The 15,215-nt window shown below is 41.0% G+C and overlaps 3 protein-coding genes across 4 annotated transcripts; 2 read left to right on the plus strand and 1 right to left on the minus strand.

Annotated features, from left to right (window-relative positions):
* The first annotated feature begins 1,349 nt into the window (after positions 1-1,349).
* Positions 1,350-2,142, plus strand: LOC107187882 (protein transport protein SFT2). Its single transcript, XM_015576070.1, has 3 exons — positions 1,350-1,561; positions 1,637-1,788; positions 1,872-2,142. The coding sequence occupies exons 1-3, from the start codon at positions 1,370-1,372 to the stop codon at positions 2,140-2,142; spliced, it is 615 nt and encodes a 204-aa protein (XP_015431556.1). The 5' UTR covers positions 1,350-1,369.
* A 431-nt stretch (positions 2,143-2,573) lies between these two features.
* LOC107187883 lies at positions 2,574-4,021 on the minus strand. The gene is made up of 5 exons (XM_015576071.1): positions 3,816-4,021; positions 3,666-3,716; positions 3,461-3,595; positions 3,181-3,397; positions 2,574-3,122 (listed from the first exon to the last, which is right to left on the minus strand). The coding sequence occupies exons 1-5, from the start codon at positions 3,926-3,928 to the stop codon at positions 2,574-2,576; spliced, it is 1,065 nt and encodes a 354-aa protein (XP_015431557.1). The 5' UTR covers positions 3,929-4,021.
* Positions 4,022-4,908: 887 nt separating this feature from the next.
* On the plus strand, positions 4,909-11,349 carry LOC107187843. 2 transcript variants are annotated; one of them, XM_015576022.1, is made up of 6 exons: positions 4,909-5,001; positions 6,363-6,408; positions 7,393-7,623; positions 7,768-10,531; positions 10,635-10,866; positions 10,963-10,985. In XM_015576022.1, exons 1-6 carry the CDS (start codon positions 4,945-4,947, stop codon positions 10,969-10,971), a joined length of 3,339 nt encoding a protein of 1,112 aa, XP_015431508.1. In that variant the 5' UTR covers positions 4,909-4,944; the 3' UTR covers positions 10,972-10,985. The 2 variants fall into 2 exon arrangements, with proteins under 2 accessions (XP_015431508.1, XP_015431507.1); XM_015576021.1 differs by having other exon boundaries at positions 10,635-11,349.
* The last annotated feature ends 3,866 nt before the right edge of the window (positions 11,350-15,215 follow it).

Here is a 15,215-nt window from a genome sequence, read left to right on the forward strand (position 1 = left end):
CCTGCACGGGATGGTACGACCTTGGTACACGGCGTACACGGCTAAGTCAATAAACTGGGTGACGCAACTCACTAGCGCGTTGGATCGACGGAGAGCACCGATACTCGGCACGCTCTACCGTACTCTCTCGCTCGCACACCTCCCCCCATAGACCACCGAAATTCCTCGGCACGCATCACACCGACGGAGAGCACCGATACCGCGGCTCGCTCTACCGCTCTCGCTCGCACGCCGTGACGTCACTCGATTCTCGGAATCCCGCGGCCACGAGAAGGTTCATTACGGTAAGGCATTCCCGGAAGGAAAATTCTCGGAAACGGTTCAAGAGTAGAACCTAAAATTTTACACAATTTAGTTTCGTTTATTTAGTTATCAACAAATGCTGCAAATTCGAAAAAAATCGGTTATTAAGACCGCATTTCTGTGCGTTTCGACGTCGAATGGCTCGTTAATACCCGTTTTCAGGATGCTACAAATATATGCAATATACATATACCATAGAATTATTAGTAATAAAATAAAAATAAACCTACGAAGTGTTTCATACCGATTTCACCGAGCTTGTGCAGGTTCGGGGTCGGATTTGTCGGAATTTGTGTTCGCGTACAAAAAACTAATTACTTTTAATATGCTCTTACGAACACGTATATCTACGTACTGTCCCATTAATTTAAGCAAACAATATACGAAAATCTATTATTTTTCATTTTGCATTATTATTTTAAATAACCAAATATTTGGCAAATAAATCATTTAGAAATAATTTATTTCTGAAATAAGATTTTGGAATTTATTTGCATACATCCTTGTTTTCAAATAAACTTATCTGTTATTTTATTTGGAATAAATATTGGCTCTTTTTATTTGTAGTTTTCATTTCAAATCAAAAGTACCCAAGCCTACTTTATATAAAGTGAGAATATCTTTTTTTTAATACGTTTACAACGCACGGACAGAGGAGAATCCGTGTGCCACATGCGGCAGCGATCTCTTCGATTTATTATTATTATTTATCATTCACTTTTGAGAAAACAAGACTGACAGTAACAATTCATTCATCACCAGTTATAAACATCTGGGTATGCCAAAATGACACGTAGTTCGTTTCAAAATTGGCTGCAGACAAAAAAATGTTCCATAATGTCAATAATATTGATCACTACTTTGAGCATCCCATTTTTTTATCGTTAGTTTGAGCATCTTATCGTCAGCTGACTCAGGTCATTCTGGTAACTCATGTCACTCAGGTCACCGAGTACAGGAGCCCGCGGCTGCCCGCCACTTGCCCGTACGGGCAGCATGCCGGTATACCCAAGTGGACCCGGTTGCCCATCACTGCTGTAAACATACAGTATGGCGACGTGTCAAAATGGCTGATCTTAACAAAGAACTGAATGAATATCTGCTTAGCAGTAAAAATGAAAAGCAATTCAAAATTACGGTACCATCAATGGCACTACCGAAAACAAACATTGGGAAATGGTTCGGAAAAAACGGTGATGACGAGAGAGAAGAGACGGGGTGGATACAAGGTGCACAAAAGGAATGTTGTCCTAGTATGGTGAGTGCTACGTACATAACCTCGAATGTCAAATATTATAAACTGATGTTAAGGAGTTCTATTCCTTCGTAACAGACACGGATTCAAAGGCTGGTAGCATTCGTTGTATGTTTCGCCATGGGCGTGCTGTGTTTCTGTTTGTCAGCAATGTATATTCCGGTTTTATTACTTAAAGCGAGAAAGTTTGCGCTTCTGTATACATTAGGAAGTGTATTCTTTCTATCCAGGTAAGTGCAAAATAAACGTAAATCGACTGTTTTAATATAAAATACCACGCATTCGACTAATCCTGGTTGAATGTATTTTGTAGTTTTTGCTTCCTCTTGGGTCCATTAAGTTACCTGAAATCGTTATTCACTGCTGAAAGAAGGTGTTTCACAGGGTCCTATTTTGCTACATTAATAGGAACACTTTATTTCGCTCTACATTTACAGTCTACTCCTTTGACAGTACTATGTGCTGTTTTACAATTAATAGCTATGTTGTCATTCCTAGTAAGTCACATACCTGGAGGAACTAAAGGCTTAATGTTTTTCACAAGAATGTTCAAATCCTCTGTGAACTCTACATTACCTGTATGATATTATAGTTGTTTAGACATCGAATACATATGTGTGAAATTAATATTGTATGTTCAATTTACCATTTACAAAATACAGAGATTTTATATATAAGTAAACAACCTGTTGGTAACCATATTCTAACATGATTTTAACAATAATATATCTGTAAAAGACTGAATCTCTATATAATCAGAATGTATTAGATGGAATAAATTTCAAGTACAGAAGTACTCATTGAATTCAATTATATATATAATTTTTGTATATATTGTATTCATATGTATAAAAAATTACATTGTTTATTCTTACATTACTGTACATGTATATAAATGATAATAGTTTAAGAGTTTGTACAATTGTATTTACATGTTTCGTATCTATTGTAATTTAAAATAAAAATCGACAAACTCCTACTTGTGAGGAATAAATATTAATACTGAACACCTTTGCTACTTTTTCTTTTGTTTTGATACTTTTGTAGCTTTCAAGCGATTACTGTTACCTTGCAAACGTTTTACTCTTAATGGCAGATAAGTAATATTTGAAGATTGGTTATTGTGTTCGAAATTTTTTTGTTTCCAAGCATCTGAGTCTTTGCGAATATTGATATACCTTGCATTTTTCTTAATATTCACAACATATTCATCAGTGTCACTATTACTTAAAGAAATAAAGTCACATGGCTCTATTTTTTCTGTGGTGGACCCATTAATGGAACTCGCTGTTGCACTTGGTGGAACAAATGCTCTTTCATTACGTGTAGATCTATACTTATATACATTTGTGGATAATGTAAACTTAATTGATTCTGAAGATTTAATCTCTGGTTCTCTTGCAAAATTCATTTTGTCTTTTTCACACAATGCAATCTCCTCTACTGTTTCAACGTCTTTAAATAATTTAAGTGAGTTTTTTGGTAATGGTATATCTTTAAATATATCACATACTTTTGTATAAAGTGGATGGAAATGATGTTCTGATGACTTCATTACAACATTCTGAAATTCAAATTGTATAAATAATATAGAATAAACTTAGATAACTAAATGTTTCTACCTTAAGAGCACAAGCAGCAGAGGCAAATCCAATGCTATTCAGTGTAACAACTTTAAAATTAAATAAGAGCAATATTGGTATTTTTTTATTTTGTGCCATAATAATAATGTGTTTGATCAGCAGGTGTGGTTCAATACTGGCATCGATTAAAACACAACAAACACTATTCTTTTCCAGAGCTCTTGTAATTGCATTTAGACCCAACACAATTGAATTTCTAAAAGCATAATTATTACAGAAGCTTGTAAATCCATCTATTATCTCTAATAAGGATATTTACATTGTCTGTGTATTAGGAATATTTCCTTCTTTTTGAACTGCTTCTTTTTTAGCTTTAATACGTTCTTCTTTTTTCAACTGTCTCAATTGAGACCATGGAATCACATGAGATGGACGTCTTATGGCTGGCATTAATCTACAAGTATCAATCACAAACTGTATCATGCTATAATTACTATACAACATTAATAATACTGACAACTTACTTCTTCAACAAACCTTCCAGTTGTGAAGATTCATCCCCTTTTATAACTGGCCTACCAAATGTAAATAACGAATAAATATTTACATAATATACATATATTCTTTAGAAGGTAAGGGCATCAATTTCATGAGAAAAGGAATATGATCTTTACCAGAAACTGTCTTGGGGTTGTGCTAGGACATTTCGTAATCCTTTGGCAGGGGCTTTCTTCGCGGACAAGCTGTGTTTCTGCTGTTGTTTCGTCAATGTTGGTGTATTCATCATGCATAAAGTATAAACTCAAATGTTGACATAGGTTAACTTTCCTTATAAACACATGGCAATCAATGGCAACTTGGTAGACCACGTGCAGTATGTGGCCATTCTGTCGATAATGAACGATAAGAAACAACTGCTTTATAAAAAATTATAACTATGATCGGTGACGCCATCCGTGGCAAAGAATTCAAACTAATAGCTAAACCATATCGATACATAAACGTAAGTTCTTCCATGGTATCGTCATCTAACGACCAAAATTGTTTACTAATTAGAAAAACACAGAAGATGATCCAATTCCATATCTCGTCGGTGTTGAAAATCCAATTGTTCATTCCGTCATGGAAAGTAACAAAAAAATATTTACAACTTAACATATACGTTTCTGTATCTACGTATCGGAGAAAATATTGCTAAACATTGTATGTAATTCATATTTTGTCAAGAAATACAATTCGTTATTACTCAAAAAATAGCATTTCTATTCTTTTTTTATAATTGTTTATCATAAATATTTCAAGTTATCTCACAGGTAAATGAAAAAAAGTATATACCGTTATTGAAGGGAATAAGATTCAAATGGAAAGCGCGAAGCGCGTCACGGCGTTGTAAACGGTACCATTGAGCTACATAGGCGCCCCCAGTGTGAGTATCGTGGGTGTAAAAAATGCTGGGTGTTACGCCACTGGCTCGAAGTGCAGGGGAATGGATAATGTGCAGAATACGCTCTCGAAAGGGAGCAGGACCGCAGAGCAGTGCACGCAGCAAGCCAAGATTGTCAAGATGGATGCTCGCCGCGGACGGGATGTAGTATGGATTTTGCCGCGTAATTCGTGAAATTAGAAACCGCGGTTGTTACTCTGTGTGGAAAAAGTTGGTGGGCCGGGAAATGCCGTTGTTCGCGGTGTTATGAGCATTGTGCCTCTACAGTGTCCCGGTATGCAGCGTTGAGTAACCGGAGTAGTTTCACATAGTGATGAGAAAAACACCTAAAAGCAGTGTAGCAGCAGCGGCCTTCTACAATGGTGGATAACAATTGTATTATCGAGGGAAACGTGAAATTTCGCGACGGCAAAAAAGTGAGTAGCCTCAATCGAATTTTCTGTTAACTACCGTTCACCTTTCCCCTTCCCCTGGATCCGGCCAACCAATTAACATAAATCGGATAATTGCTCGACTCGTTGCCGTCAAAATAATGCCGCCCGATTTTTCCCCGTGAATTTATCGAGCGGTGTAATTATTCTCTGTGCTCTCTGTACACATTTTTCACCGACAACTAGCTTCGCGGTGCCCATAATTCGACCCAAACTCGTGCTCGTGCAAATAGTTATCTCGGAGTCACTTGAGCACGGTACGGTTTTACTAAAAAAAGAAATTATTTAATGATGTAAGAAACTTAGAATAACATGCACGCTTAATACACATGTAGTGTATATAGGACACTTGGAAATGTACGCTTAATTGATTTATGCTGAGTTATGGTAATTAGGATTAGGGGCATATCAATTTAATGATTGGAGTCTATTTTCATGTGTGTACAGTACATGGACAGAATGTCTTCATTTTCTTTTTGTTCAGATTTATATATTTGTTCCTGATTATAGAAAGTTAAAGAGAAACTTATTATTTTTATTAAAGATTTTGTTTATTTAATGTTTAATTAATCTTTAGAAAAGTTTCCTAAATATTGTAGATGTATAAACATTCTTAGTTTAAGTATGAAGTTCAATATATACCAATGTTTATAATACTTTTTTCACATCTAAAATGAAGATGTAAACTTTAGTTATATTATTTCAAAATACTACATTCAAATTTCTTATCTTTAATTGAATGTTATCAATAATTGAAAGTCCATTAACACTTTACTTTAGTGATACTTACATGATGTTAATTGAATATTTCATTAAATGTTACTGAAAGATCAAATATGTATGTTCTGTGGCCCCATTCAAATTTGAATATAATGCCCAACTATTTTTTTTATCATGGCCAAGGAGTCAAATTAAAGTGTCTTGATATGACTTCAATGCCCATTTCAACGATTGAGTAGTTTGTTGAAAGCTTAAGGAAGTAATGTAATGGGAAAGAAATGAGGAGGCATGAGGCCATAAAAAAAGCTAGGTCATTTTCTTTTATTTACATTGGGGTTACTAAAGAAGTCGTTCAGATCAGAAAGGGTAGGAAACTTTTATTTTTATCATGGAGGGGTTCAGAGGGGTCTAACTGGATCCAAACAAGTATGTAATACATGTGTGTACATATGTATATATGGCTCTTTATGTAAATTACCATAATGTATTTTGCATAGGCTGTAACATTGTATGTTGTTACTAGCAAAGCCTACAAACAACATTATCCATCACAGCACAATAATGGATACTACTTCTTAATGAAATCTAATAGGAACTTTATGAAAATATATTTGTTTACTTTACAGTGGAAATCACGATGGTGTGTCATGAGGAAATTGTCACCAGTTGCAGGTATATATACATATATAATTTTCTACGTTTTTCACTAAACTTCATATTATTCTATGGCACTCTACACAATTAACAAACACTGTCTATCAAATGAGCCATAGTCAGCAAACAGGAAACATTGCATTTCCTTGTGTCTTTGTTCTTGATATCATTTCCAAGATATGGAGGCACTGGCTTGATTGTGCAATGTATGTACATTCTGCACAGTGATTTACTGTGTGCACCACATGCCATAATAATGAACTTTTTAGTCACTTTATCTTATCCATGTGGTATTTGATATTTACAAAGGGTCTGATTATGAAATGCATTTATTATCAAAGGAGGAGGGGGGCAGATGTTGCAACATTTTCAGTAATCTGTAGAGAGGCAATTCTATTTCCTACCACATTCCTAATCCTATCTCCTAAAAGAATTTCCTTGTTATCAGCATAAAGAATCCCTCCCTATGGACCTTCCTAGGGTGGCAGCTGGCACATCTGTTACAGATTGACTGCCTGAAGAAACAAAAAATTTCCAAGAAGAGCTTTGCTTCTGGCAATAACCATTAATACCTGGGCCCTTGTAACTTGAGGATATTTTAAAACTTGGGGACACCGGCACCTCATAAATTTTCCTTAGGGAGAATTAGTTAAATGCACAGACATTGAAGGGTCTAACTGGATTTCGTTCGCTTTCCACGACCGGATAACCGTATTAATAGCTTGTCGTCTCCTCGATACATACGATGAAAAATATTTAATTTTACTGAAAATCAAATAACGTACAATTCATTTAAACTGTTCAATTTGTTTAACTAACAAATCAATTACGAAATAATTAAGTACCTGATTTATTTATGAAACCGAACTATTTTTAAACGTAGCTGCTAAACATTATTACGCAACGAGATGTGTCTAAATTTCAAAGAAGTTGCCAATCAAATAATTTATAAAAGAAACGAATTTTTTCCCGGACGGATGTTGACGATAGAATAAATTATAGATTGTCTCCATTTACAACTATACGGAGATAGCAAGGATCGCTACAAGCAAGGCCAAACGAAAGCATCCTTGAGCTTGCAACACTTTCTTGGTGTGCAGAGCGGTTTCACCCTCGACAAGGAGTCAAACACGATCGCTATAATATGTCAGGACGTTACCGTCGTCTTGGCCTTCGACACCAGGGAACGTTTGATCCAATGGCAAGTGAAGATATCGAACAACCTCGGCGAAGGTGCGTCCCCCCCTACTACCGAAAACATAAAAATTCTGTCAATTAACCCGATAGTCCGGTGTATTCCGGAACAATGTGCTCGAAAGTGGGTTAAATGCCCCCCCCCCCCGAAATAATAAACCTGACCTTCCGTAATTTTTGCAGATCAACAGTTCCTGATACTGATCTCCACGGTGCCCTCGAAGGCGAAGCTGACGAATGGACCGGCCCATTTACACATTCAAGATCGCCGCTTCTGTATCACCGTCGGTATACCACCCAGATTGGTGGGCATCTGGGAGATCGCACATCTTCGTCGTTACGGCGTTGTGGAAGGGAGATTCTGCTTCGAGGGTGGCTCGAGATGCGGTCGAGGGGAGGGTCTTCACGTGTTGATCACGGATCAAGGCGAGGACATCGTAAAAATGCTGCAACTGGCGGCCGAGGGAAAGCTGACGAAAAAGCGGCCGCTTAGCAGAGAGCAAATAGCCCAGGACAGCCCGCGCCGTCAGTTTTCCCGTTCGGAGACAAGGGCCAGCGATTTCTTCCCCTCGGCTGTTTACTCGTCGACGTACGAGGAGCAGTGCGACAGCTGCAAGAACGAGAGCTCCCCCTATTGGTCGTCCGCGGAGAGCAGACAGCAAACCGAGCCTGACAGGGATTACAGCAGCAGAGACACCATCTCCGTCTCCGAATTGCCGGACCAGCCGGGTGACTGGCGCAGCTGTTCGTTGACGCGTCAAGGCACGTCCGCTTTAGAGCGATGCGCTAGCTGTATCAGTAAATTGGGCACCGTCTCTAAATCGTCCACCTTGGTGACGACCACCGGCGTGAGCAGCATGAGCAGTCCCGCCGGAACGATGAACAATCTTGGCTGTCATTTACAACCCCGCACGTTGGATCGGTTATCGCTGTCCTCGTACAGCAGCAGCAGCCACGATAGCGATTTCTCCGGCTCCCAGCAGCAGATAGAGTGCCATTGTTCTCAAACAAAAAGCTCGCAACAGACAGCGAACGTTCAACGCGTGTCGCCTAGTCCCAGCGCGTTGCCGCCGAGACCACCGAAACCGTCCCAACAAAACACTGCCACGAAAAAGGCGAAAAAGCCACCGATGCCACTGCCAAACGAACAGATTTGCGTGCACTCGCGGAAACAGCAGCAACAGCTGGCCACCACACGTAACACTGCCAGCATGGCTGTTGCTGCTGGACCGTACGAGAATTACGATATACCTAAGACGATCTTGGGCCATCACATGCTGCTCGAACAGGCTCCCCAACCTGATCAGTATTACGACACGCCAAGGAAAATCAAAGAATGCCTAGCACTGCCAAAAAATTACCCTAATTACGATACGCCGCAGACTCCCCAGGCTGTGGTGTTGCAGCAATGCGGCTGTCCGGCGAAGCTCACCGTTCAGTCGCCCAGATCCTCCGTGTGTCCCTGTCAGAACGTTATGAGCTGGGCTGGCTTTGTGTTGCCGTATTGCAGACGGGGCGCGGGGATCGAATCGACGGGGGTGGCCGTCCACCCAGTGAAACTCTCAGGGGAGGGCAAGATGCCTGTGGTGAACGCGAGCGGGGAAATCGCGATTTACGCGACCGCGAAGAGGATGAACAAGTCGGCGACGACGGAAGGGAAGACCAATCAAGACTGCGACTGCCTTCAAGAGAACCAGTCCAATAACTACGAGAACGTCGAGCCGGTGATCGACACTCAACCCGAGGCTAAACAGACGAATTACGCGAACATCGACTTCACGCAATCTTTAGAGCATTACGAGAACAGCAAGGATCTATTGACGAAGAGCGGAATATCACAGGAGGAGATCGAGAAATTCGCGGATCAGATCAAGGAGGAAACACCGGAAGCGAACACCGAGGAGACCAAGATATGCCAGAAATGCGGTCACGTGAAAGACCGAGAAAACGATTATCTCGTGATGGATCCCGAGAAGCAAACGTCAAAAAAACCGTTCCCCGGTTACCTGCCCATGCAGCCGGCGCATAACGCCTGTTCCAAGGAGATTCTGTCGAGAATCTGCAGCGGTATAAAAAGCTCGAGTAATCCCGCATTGTCCGGGTCAGCGATGGCCGAGAGCGGAAAGAAGAGATCCGACTCCGAGTTCCGTGTTCCTGGTTCAGCCATGTTGTCTAGTCCGTATCTGAAACGTCGTTACTTGGATGGAAACGGTGCCGAGTCCAGCGGAAACATTAGCCTACTCTTGAGGAAACGATCCTACTCGGCGGAGTCCGCTCACTATCTGGACGACGAGAACCACACGTTCCCGTCGACTTTAACGATCCACAAGTGTTCCAGCGAGGCGGACAAGGCCACCCTGGTCCAAGGGGACGCTCACGTGACCTGTGTGAATTCCGAGATAAAAATGAACCAGGACAGCGGACAGATCTCGATAGCCTCGCCGCAACCATCTTTCATCAAGATACGACGATCCTCTTCGGTGCCATCCAAGACCGGTCACAACCGAGACTCTTCCAGTAGCAACGATTCGGGCGTCTCGACCGGGTCCCTCAGTCATCGGACAGCCGAATTCGTCGAGTTCGAGCTGTCCTTAGCGCCGTCGACATCTGGAACGAAGCAGAACGTTTTGTCGATCTATCGGAAGAGTCCACCGCCCACCTGTTACCACAGCAGTCTGCCAAGGAAGTCAAAGTCCAGCGATCCACTACGGGAACTGTCGTTCCAGTTCCAGAAGATCAAGATACCCACGAAATCCTCGTCGGCGGAAGCTGACATACCCACGTGTCTGCCAAAGGGTACGAAAGGGTTCAACAGTCCGGGAGAAGTGTCCGGCGCACCTTACATCGACTCGCGAAGCACCAGCAGCGGCACCTCCGATATGTCCGATTACATCGAGACCTTGTCGTTGTCGTCCCACTCGTCGTCCGATACGCCAGACAGTCTGAGGTAACGTATTTCTTACATTTTACCTCTTTATAGTTCAAGTTGTTTGGTTCCGGTAATTAAACTTTTCCTTTTTGGTTTTTTCTTTTTTGGTTCCGTTCTCCAGACTGGGTGGCAGAGCAGTGGCAACGACGCTTCGTCCGCGAAGCGGAAAAGAGTATTACAAGATCGACAGAAGTATTCTTGTCGAGCAAGGAAGAACGTTGACAACCCCGGCCGCGAATTACGCGAATATTACTCCGGTGCTCGAGAAAAGCGAGTCCCCGTCGCCCGGATACATGAGCAGCTCTCCGTTCGAACAACCGCAACCGACTCGCGAACACTTTTTGTTTCCCGATGTAAGTGAGAAATGATAGGAGTCGAGGCTTCGAATATAATCGCTCTCGCGGCGGCGGCTGTGCGTGCATTCACGTATCCCGGCCTGTTTCTTTCAGGAAGCTTAAGACACGGCAAGGATTGTTTGGGAAGAGAGGAGGAAAACTTGAAGTTCCTAGGAATTCCAAACAAAAATCAGTAAGAGTATTCACGTAGAAATGATAAACTTGGGGCATCATGACCGTTTCACACTATACGCGGGTATCCTAGCACTTGCCGCCCGAGCACGCTTCATTCGGAGGCGGTGCATTTATATCGAACTCCACGCATTGAATCATATTATACGGTCGTTCCGTCAGACTGAGGATAGGCGGAAAGAGATCCGAAACGGTCCACGATCCGAGGACCACAAATGAGCCACGGCAGAGTCGTCTCTTCTGATTTCCTTTAACGCCTATCGCAACCACGATGTCTTCTTCTCTCTCACACACACATACACGTGACTCCGCACAATCAAATGAGACCACTCAGACTTTCCGATGTTTTTTCTCGTGACGCGTCTAGGTTCTAGCGTATAGTCGAAATGAAGTCAATAATCGAACACTTCCTACAACGACTCAAACAATTTCTAAAATGTGCTCAATAAGAAACTGTAATAGTTTGTACAGTAAGAATCCTGCCCTAGGATAAAATGAGAAGAAAGAACAAAAAAAAAAGAAACGAAAGAAGCGTGTGGATCGTATACTTTATACGAGTATATATCGTTTTTTGGATATGTTTTATTTTATATGGGTATACTTCTACGGATAGGGTATTGTACAGCGGGGGTGAAAGAATGCAATTTCGCGACTCTATGTGTGTTTATGCCGTTCGAACACAAAACCACCAGCTGTTTGCATTCTGATGTACACAACCGAAACGAGAATGGAAGAAACGCGACGAAAGAGAGAGAGAGAAAAAAAAGAAACAAGAAAGGATGAAATGAGATGCAATGAAAGTAGTCAGTTGCAAAGCATTCACAGGGTTTTTCAAACTTACTAGTTATTTTCTAAAGGCTAAGATATAACGTAAATACAGCCGTCAATGGTCTTCTTTCTAACGAGATTTATATGGTGGATATTGTAGAGTCTCTGGGCAATCAAAGATGGCACTATGTATAGATTATAAAGAAAAAAAAAACAAAATATCTTTAAATAAGTCCTAAGAATACGCGAATGGTGTAAAGTTCGAGTTATTTTTATTGAATTTCTATGGGCCGCGTGGTGGGGTCCCATTAACGGTACACTCTTACGTCGTAATACGTTCCGTATTAATTGCTTCGATTATCTATGATTTCCTATTAGATTTATATATACATATATAGATCACGCAACGAATTAGTTAGTAGTACGCGCGACTGCAATATTACGTTTCCGGTCCCCGATTTTTCGTCTATATCGTAGCGATGGTACTTAAAAAAAATAAAAAAAAGATATTTTTTAATTCGTACTTAAGGGATATCTATATTGTTTCGTGCGCGAAGAACGTATATATGTTTATGAAATTCTTTACCAAACAGGTATAATAGTAAAACGTAAACAAAATAATACTATTTATTTTTACTTCGACGGTGCAGGATGATGGATCTTTTTGATAATATACTATTTATAAAAAAAAAAAAGAAAACGTAGGCGAGTAAGGAAGCGAACGACTAGGTGATTTTACCGAACGATCGAGTCTAGCTAGGCCTGTTTTTTCGTGTATCTTTGCACAGCTTCGAACTTTCTTTCAGACAGACACGTACACGTATACACACACATGCATACATACACGAGCAATTGTAACGCGCTAGCTGCAACCGCCGCGAATCATGTTCTCTCTGTGTATATTTTTTTTCATCTTTTGTCCGTCTGCTGGTCCGCCGGAGGATCACGGCGCCGAACGTGATCCGGCCGTGTGTAATATCATTCGCGAATAATCTTTACACCGTGGATAATCGAGTTTTCTGCAACGCGAGTCGACGCGGTCGACGACACGTGTGCAGTGATACTGAACGCAATAAATAGCAATGCTAGGGAATTTAATGCTGATATTAAAGGAGAGAAAGAGAAATAGGGAGAGAGAGAGAGAGAGAGATATGAAAGAACTAATCGATATCGAATGTTTTCGCCATTTGTGAGATATATTAAAAGCAGAATTGTTCTGTGTTTCCATATATATTATGCTCCACGGAGCGGATAATCAAATCAGTATTCAGAATCAAAAAGATCAACGGCAACGAGAGCGTTCGCGCTGTTCCGTGAACAAGGGGGTTCATTAACGATGTAAAGTTACACGGGAATCGTTTTCGCTCGTTAACGACAATATACAGCTGGCGTAGCTTCCCTGACTGCAAGGAATTGTTTTCGCTCAGCCGGAACGGAACTGAACAATTGTAATATACTGGGGCCATTCAACTGACATGACGTGAAATATCGTTTGCGAAACACTGTGATTCACAAGCATTACACAATTTTCAACATTCTCAAAAGAATCGAGATTATATAATAGATTACTCGGGAGAAATATAAAAACGTACTATTTGATTGACAAAGTGTTAACCACTTACGAATCGGTTATCGTGTAATTTCAATTCTTCATTAAAAGAAAACATCTAGAAAAAATCTCTGTGACCACACACACACATATCCAGAGAAACTTTAAAAAATAAATAATACAATCGGTCATGTCAGTTGGAACGCCCTGTATAAGAATATTCGTCCGACACTCTTTGGACTCCCCCAGTGTTCTCGATCCGTTAATCGAACTTTCAATATTGCTGTAGCAATGCCACACGCTTATATATCCGTTTTTCTATCACGCTGTTCGTTTCGAATGCAACCGGTCGCGTGTTATATACCGTGCACAGTGCTCTTTCGCAGATGCGATCCACGGTCCAGAGACATGTGTGTATGTATGTACCCTCGCGAGCAAACTTGGCTTCCGGTGGAGGAAAAAGTGACGTAGAGGAAGGACCTTCTGTCACTTGAATGTTAATTGTATGTCAAATTAATATTCAATTTAACATTTATTTCAGTAATTGGAATAAATTTACCAAGTGATAGAAGGTCCTTTTCCTACGTCACTTTTTCCCCTAGCGGAAGAGCCTCCTAAAATTTGGTATCGGGAATTATTGAAATTTATGCCAAATTAACATTCGATTTAACATTTATTTCAGTAATTGGAATAAATTTACCAAGTGATAGGAGGTCTTTTTCTTACGTCACTTTTTCCCCTAGCGGAAGGGCCTCCTAAAATTTGGTATCGGGAATTATTGAAATTTATGCCAAATTAACATTCGATTTAACATTTATTTCAGTATTTGAAATAAATTTACCAAGTGGTATGAGACTTTTCTTCTCCGCCACATTTTCCCCTAGCGGAAGCCGTGTTTGCTCGTGGGTGTACACGTTTACCCCAACGGTTGGACTCTGCGCGCGAATCGTGAAAAGTATTAAAGTAGTATTATCACAAGACTGAACAAAAGAATAATAGTTGCTGGTGTGGTTAAATCGTAGAAGAGTATCTAAAGAGCTAGGGGGGAGGGGGTTTGTATAATTTTTTCTTCTCATGCGTTGCTCATCTCTAGAGCGCCCCCACTTCGATCGTCCTCTGTTCTATTTTTTCTCTATGGGATCGAAAGTGGTCCCCTTCGCTCTGTTTTTTTACTTTCTACACTTTCCGTGCGCGTCGAACGTGCACTCCTCGTGTCTTCTGTGACATCCTGGCTGAGGAAACGAGAACTCGCGGGTACGAAAAAGCAACCGTAAAATACGAACGATTTATGTGAGAAATGCAACCACGGAAGACACCTGAAGTCAAGCGAGACACTAACGTGAATATATCGAGTGTTGGGGGTATAGATATAATGTATCGATACACTCAGTTAACCTTAAATTACTCCCAGACGTGCGTTTTACGCCCCCTACCCCCCTGGAGAGAGGGTTATTAGATTGTACTTATCTCGAGGAAAGGATGTAATCTTAAGGTAAAGCCGACATTGTACCCCATACTTTCTCAAGTAAACATTCTATACACGATTAAGGTGACGGATGGAGCCGCGTGGTTAGGACGTCCTGCGGTGTTTTTCTGTTCGACCGCCACCGATGATGATTCCCAGTCGACAGAGAGACCGGTCTAAATTCGAAACACGTTCCCTCTTCCATGTCGCGCCGAGGAGGGACGCGTTCTTCGGCGAGAGAGAGAGAGAGAGAGAGAGAGAGGCTTTAACCATTATTGCCCGCGCGTACGTTTAAGTCTAGTGCGTAGGTGCCCGTAGGATTGGGGAATCGGTTCTATAAACACATGCTAGTCAAAGTTAAGTACTACCCGTAGCGATAATATATTTTTACTG

The sequence above is a fragment of the Dufourea novaeangliae genome, unplaced genomic scaffold (genome assembly GCF_001272555.1).
Source record: "Dufourea novaeangliae isolate 0120121106 unplaced genomic scaffold, ASM127255v1 scaffold112, whole genome shotgun sequence".
NCBI classification, from domain to species: Eukaryota; Metazoa; Arthropoda; class Insecta; order Hymenoptera; family Halictidae; genus Dufourea; species Dufourea novaeangliae.